The sequence below is a fragment of the Camelina sativa genome, chromosome 2 (assembly GCF_000633955.1).
Source record: "Camelina sativa cultivar DH55 chromosome 2, Cs, whole genome shotgun sequence".
In the NCBI taxonomy this organism is placed as follows: domain Eukaryota; kingdom Viridiplantae; phylum Streptophyta; class Magnoliopsida; order Brassicales; family Brassicaceae; genus Camelina; species Camelina sativa.
In genome coordinates, this window is record NC_025686.1 from 14,572,818 (window position 1) to 14,579,495 (window position 6,678).

A 6,678-nucleotide genomic window follows, 5' to 3' on the forward strand; every position below is an offset into this window, starting at 1 on the left:
CATCAGGCTATGTAAGATGTAATTATTTTTATGAAATCAAGTTCTGTATGATGTTAAAGTCAAATTTCTTAAAACAATTTATATATTTGCAGGACTGAATTTGCTGGGCGTTATTATATAAAACATGTGATGAACCAACAAGGTTAAAGCTCAGTAACTCAAATGTAAAGAATGGGATGTTGGCTGTCTCTTTTTCTTCTATTTGAAGGACTCTATATTTTAGTTTTTGTATTAACCGCTACTCAAATCCAACTTTCCGTTACTCTAAACTTTATTTTGTAATTTAGATAATACATTCTAATATCGAACTTTTGGAAATTGCTTACGCTCTTACAAAATTTGGTATTACTTATTGAATCTCAATAGCTGTTTACTACAGTTTAGAAGTTTATTTAAAAGACTCAATTAGTAATTCACATTTAGAAAATTATTTTTCTTTAGTGAAATAAGTCTTTTACTATATATGCAAATACAAAAATGTATTTATAATCCAATAAAATATTATAAAGTTTTAAAAAATTAGTTTAGAAAAATAACATATCATAAAGTAACAAAACAATTATTATTAAAATCTTAATACCGCGCTTTAGGCGCGGGTACCTCCCTAGTATTATGTGAATTGAAGGGCGTTTAGCTTAAATAGTTAAATTCTTGATTCATTAAAGTTGAATGTCGAAAGAAATATATATTGGAGAACTTCTCTCACGACTCTTTTTATAAAAATCAAATGTACTCTTGCAAACCCAAGTTTATAATTAAAATGCTAGAAGCTACAGAGGGCTTTGAATCATAAACATAAGTTACAAAACCATTCCCAATTACCAGACGTGAATTAAGAAGAGAACTTGAAAACAAATGGAAAGTTACAAGAAACAGACCCATCGAATCATACACGTAATAGTCCATACACGAGCTAGTCAAGATGCGCTGCATGGAACACACACAACAATTAAACAACATGACAACACAAAATCCAAGAACGATAATCAACCTTGTTTGTTGCCGCTTTTTAAAGCAATAGCTGCCAAGACCACTTGAGCTATCGTAAGCAAAAGAATAGCTAAAGCGGCTAACTTTGATAAAGCAATCCATAGAGAACCCACGTAAGTTTGCTTGAAACTTGCCCACCTCACATTACAACCATTCGAAGAATACTCGTCTACATCCTTGATTACATCTGCCAAGTAGCTATTTTCGTCATCAAACACATAATCATTTAAGATTCTCTTGAAAAATCGAGACACATCATCTTGATCTGTTCCGAGATAATTCTGTATGATCCCTTTCTCAGCAAGATATGCTGCATCTCTCTCACTGTTAATAAGGCAGCCCATGAACATAGCGTAGCTTGTTATCTCGGTTGTTGAATTTGCATGGAACTGCTCAAATGCAATGCAATTTAACAAAAAAACGCTAATAAAATCATCCAGGATTATTTCTGGAATTTGAAGTACGCCATTTTTGAAACTTATATCCAATAATGTCCGTGCACCCTTCTTGACCTCAAATTTAACGCCACGGCTACGAAGCTTGTTCACTGGCAATGTTAACCTAGTCTGACGTGCAATGGAAGCATTGTTGTCTCCTTCAGCTGGAATTGTAACACTAGTAGTTTGAGGAGGTTGATTGAGAATGGCAGCATTGTTGTCTCCTTCAGCTGGAATTGTACCACTAGTAGTTTGAGGAGGTTGACTGAGAATGGCAGCATTGTTGTCTCCTTCAGCTGGAGTTGTAACACTAGTAGTTTGAGGAGGTTGAATGAGAATGGCAGCATTTTTGTCTCCTTCAGCGTGAGGTTGAATGAGAATCAAAGTCTGACGGATCAGATCAAGAAGATGCTTTGCTTCAAATTTGGGGTGTTTCTTTACCAAAGATTGTTCTCCAACTTTAAAGCAACCGTTGAAGAACTTAAGAGCGATTTCTTGTAAATCACTTGGCTGCAAAAAAATTGCTGTGTCTAGTAGAGTCTGTAGAACAACCAGTGGAATTTGATTTCCTAGAAGAAGAAGATCTCTCCTAATAGATGGAAGAGCCCAAGGCATACTAAAAATTGCATTTTCCTTTGGGATTTTTCCTGCATTAGTTAGGAACAATACGAGAAGAAAACAACCATCAAGAACCATCATTTTGATTAGAGCTTCATTATCACGAGCATCTTGATCATAATCATATGAAGATCCAGAAGGATCTTTTTTTTCTTTCTTTTTTTTGACACCGCTCCAGAAAGATCTAAATATGATTTTTTAATGTCGTTTTTCTTGAGTGCCAATGCTTTATATAGTGCCTCTTCGTTCACACCACTTCCTGTATTCTTTATAAATAATTTCTTAAATTTTTCTTTTTTGCTCTTCAATCCAATTTAGTTGTTGATTTCCACGATAGTAAGGGCCTATGGCAACTACTGTGGGTTGATAGCCATATGCATTGTGGTTCACTACAAGAAAACATGGATTTACGACTACAGTTGGCGACTATATATGTAGTCGTCATTTTTGGCGACTATGTAGCAACTATTTAGCAACTATTTTACGACTATATATATTTGGTCGTATATCAGTCGTTTTTTTACGACTACATATCGTAGTCGCTAGTTTAGTTGTAATTTAGCCACTATTTTATGACTATATTGTATACCAAAATATGTAGTCGCTAAATAGTCACCGATTTAGTGACACTATTTAGCGACTAATATGGGACTCATAGTAAATGTCGCTAAGAAGTCACATATCAGTCGCTAATTAAGAAAATCAAAATTTTCAAAATTTAACTCCAAACCCTTAACTAAACTTCAAAACCTAAATCATAAACTCTAAATCTTAGAAATTAATTCATAAATCATAAATTCAAAGCTTAACCCCAAATCATAAACCTATACTCCAAACCCTGTACTTTAAACCCTATAACTTAAATTTTTAACTTTTATAATGCATAGTATATAGAAATTAGGGATCTTGAAGATGCAATAAGGTGAATCCCAAAAGTACGCTTCTGATGAATTAAAAACAAGTCGTTGATTTGTTGAACGTAAAACCTTTTTAATAAGATGAATGAATATATATATACCCCATAGATGGCGCCTGATGAGGACCCTAGAATAATCTTCTCTTGTTTAGCGTCGTTGGGCAGACAATCCATCTTTTCCTTACCTGCATATATAAGAAAATATAAAAAACCATTATTGCCTCCAAAATGTGAAAAAGAATTGAAAACACACAACCATATTGGTGGCCAAATGCAAAATTAGCTCATGATGAATAACAATCCAAAATCAATATGTTGTGCTTATTAATGTTTCAAATATTAATTTACAAAAGTTATTTTTAAACCATACCTGTTTATTAGTATAAAGATTCTCTGTGTGAAGAACACATCGATCGTTGGAATATTTCAGCTTGAAAACAAGAGATTGAGAGAAGACTAGGTTCAAACAAGATATATATAAGCAGTTTGCTTTAATTATATATAGATATAGATGCTCTCTGGCCTCGATCTTTCACGTTATCACATACTAGCACTTATTTAATACTAGATAATCTTTGTGAATTGCTGGTTTAATATTAGACAATTCTTACTACGCGGGTTGACTCTGGTGGGATCAATCGAAGAGATATGTTGTAACCATTTACATTTCCCGTAAATTGCTACTTTTATAATATATTAGGAGTTGTTCCGCACGGGCTTATCTTCATATTTGTTTTATTGGCAATTTTTTTTTACTGTTAGATTTTCATCTTTCTGTATTTTATTTTTTTAATTGGTTTTTATTATTGATAAAAATGATATTAATTTTTGGGGGAAGAGTATGTATCTTAAGTAATTAAACTACACCCCCTCTTTGGAACGCTTTCTCTCTCTTCTCTCTCTCAAATCTTTCAGAGAGAGAAAGCTTTCGTTCTCATTTTCCAACGAAACTTATCGTTGGCTTTTTGTCTCCGGCTAAGTCCGGTTATATTTCTCGGCTAAGTGCGAGTGTATCATAACTTTGGTGGCTATTTCTTTAGTTTTCTCTTCTTGTTGCAGAACCTCATAGATCTCCTTATGGTTTAAGGAGGCAAAGCTGAGTAGTGGACGAAGCTTCTGGATTGTCAAATTGCTCGATTCCATTCATGAGGGGTGTAAATCTTCATAACTTATTGGGGCCGTTAGATCGGCTATGGATGGCGGTTTCTCCTTGGGTTTGTGAATCGTGAAGAAAGGAATTCGGTGGCTGGTGAAGAACGGATTAGGAGAGCGTGTTTTGCGACTGATCTGACATCTCACCTTCTCGCGTATTCCGGGGCTTAACAAATCTGAAAATTCAAGTTTCTCTGTTTCTTTCATACTCGGAGAAAGCTGCAAAAAGATTTGGTGAATTTTGGAGTTACAAGCTGAAATTTGACAGACCATATTGTTGACAAACTGCTATACTTGCCGGAAATTTGGATGTGGTCAGAGTTTCAGCTCCGGCAGAAAGGCGGTGGTAGTGACGTGGATCGGTCGTCGCAATTCCCCTTTAACGTGCACGCAAACACATGTTATACACATGTCCCTTATTGACCCATTCATTTTGTTTCTCTGCTTATAATACTTTTGGGTTAATTGGGCTTTTATATCTTGTAATTAGGCTCCTATTTACCATGTAATCCTTTTAAGATATTTAATGAAAACAGTTGGCGATTAAAAAAAAAAGTTATTAAACTACACCCTCATGTATATTGGATTTTATTAATCATGTTTACTTTTTTGAATAACAAAATGTTTAAAAGCTTAGACTGATTCTCTTCTAGGACATGTTGTTTTGTGATGTAACCACATTGCAATACATTCTTGGCAAATTTTGTGATTACAAATTATATGATTTATGCAATGTATTTGTAAACATTGAAATGATATTTAACATTAAAATGGTCAATCAATATTTAAACAACTTCGAGAATAGTAACATGTTTGATGTAAGCTGTATGGGTAAATGATCATCAACTTTGAATTTTCTGTTGGGTCAAGACGTAATTTGTCAACTAAAAATTATAGAAGATAGACTCATATAGTCATATCAATACATGTCACTTAATAACTTGTTTGGACGTTGTTTCCGTTGTGGCCTTACAGAAATAGCTGAGATCTACCATCATTTGAGTTTTGAATTTATCCCATGAATAATCTTTTATTAAAGATGATGAAGTTTGGAGAAATAAAATAAATATTATATTTCTTAATGTTGCACATTTTTCATCCTCAGATTCAGATAATGTGTAGTTTATTTTCCTTTTAATTGTTGGTAACCCCTAACATCAAAAACACCTTTTTTGTCCTGTCAACACAAAGACGGAAAATGATATGAATCCTTCAAACTTCAAAGCCTATTTAGTGGCTTTAATTCAAAAACAAAATAAAATAAAGATTATATTTTGGTGATTTTATTCACTTTGACATTGTTTAAGGCAAATCCTCATCATCTTTATTTAGTTGTTATGTAAAGACATAAGCGAAAGTTGAAATTTAAGTCCCATATCACAAGTTAACTAAAATCAATTACAAATCACCTCGTCTAACGTTGTTTCTCTAATGTCTTCCTTTGACATATATATAATAGAGATATGATCATCTATTTTAAGCTTTAGGTCTCTCTATCCGTAGTAATTTTAACAAATATCCAAATTAGAATAATATATAAATAAAAGAATCTATAATTAAATTTAAACTCAAAAAATCATTTTCTAACACAATTATACCATTGTGTGATATATATCATAGGCTAAGTTACATTGTTTTGACTTTATGAATACGTCGTAGTGTACATGCACGTAGGCTCATGATGTCTCCATACCTTAATTAATCTTTTAAACTCATTGAGATAAAATAGAAAATGTTATTACAGCTTACTCAATATGGCAATAGGAAAAAAGCTTAAAGGAGAAAATAAGAGTAACTAAATTTTTTATTTGATTGTTTGGTCATTCCGTAAAGGTTTTCTCCTCCACCTAACCACCAGTCCAGACTACTACTTTACATTTTTGCATAAACTTCAGTTCCTTGTCTGAGATCTTAAATCCTCCATTTTCATTTAAAAATGAATTGTGCAATGAGCAAATCATTTACGTGATCTAAAGGAAAAATGCTTCAGAGACATTAGAACTTTCCTCGAATCATAACAATAATTTGAGTACGAAATAGAATAAAATCACATGAAATATACATATTAAGGAACCAGCCAGTCAACCATTATAGTAGCAGAATTTGGCCATTTAAAAGTAGGATAATTTAGAATTTTATATAAAGAGAAATAAGAGATTGGAATATAAATTTATGACTATACATTGAATTTGATTTTTTGATATAAATGTGAGCTAATTTATTGGGATTTTAAAGGCGATAATGGGATTTAAAAATAAATAGTGCAATGAGCAAATCATTTACGTGATCTAAAGAAAAAAATGCTTCAGAGACATTAGAACTTTCCTCAAATCATAACAATAATTTGAGTAAGAATACAGACACATGAAATATACATATTAAGGAACCAGCCAGTCAGCCATTATAGTAGCAGAATTTGGCCGTTTAAAATTTATGGGACAATATAGAATTTTAGATGAAGAGAATAAGAGATTGGAATATAAATTTATGACTAAACATTGAAACTGATATTTTGATAGAAATTTAAGCTAACCTTTCTAAAATGCAAGTCAGTGTTAAATTGAA

The 6,678-nt window shown here is 32.5% G+C and overlaps 1 protein-coding gene across 1 annotated transcript; it reads right to left on the reverse strand.

Annotated features, from left to right (window-relative positions):
* Positions 987 to 2,123, reverse strand: LOC104752099 (UPF0481 protein At3g47200-like). Its single transcript, XM_010474168.1, has one exon. It carries the CDS (start codon positions 2,121 to 2,123, stop codon positions 987 to 989), a length of 1,137 nt encoding a protein of 378 aa, XP_010472470.1.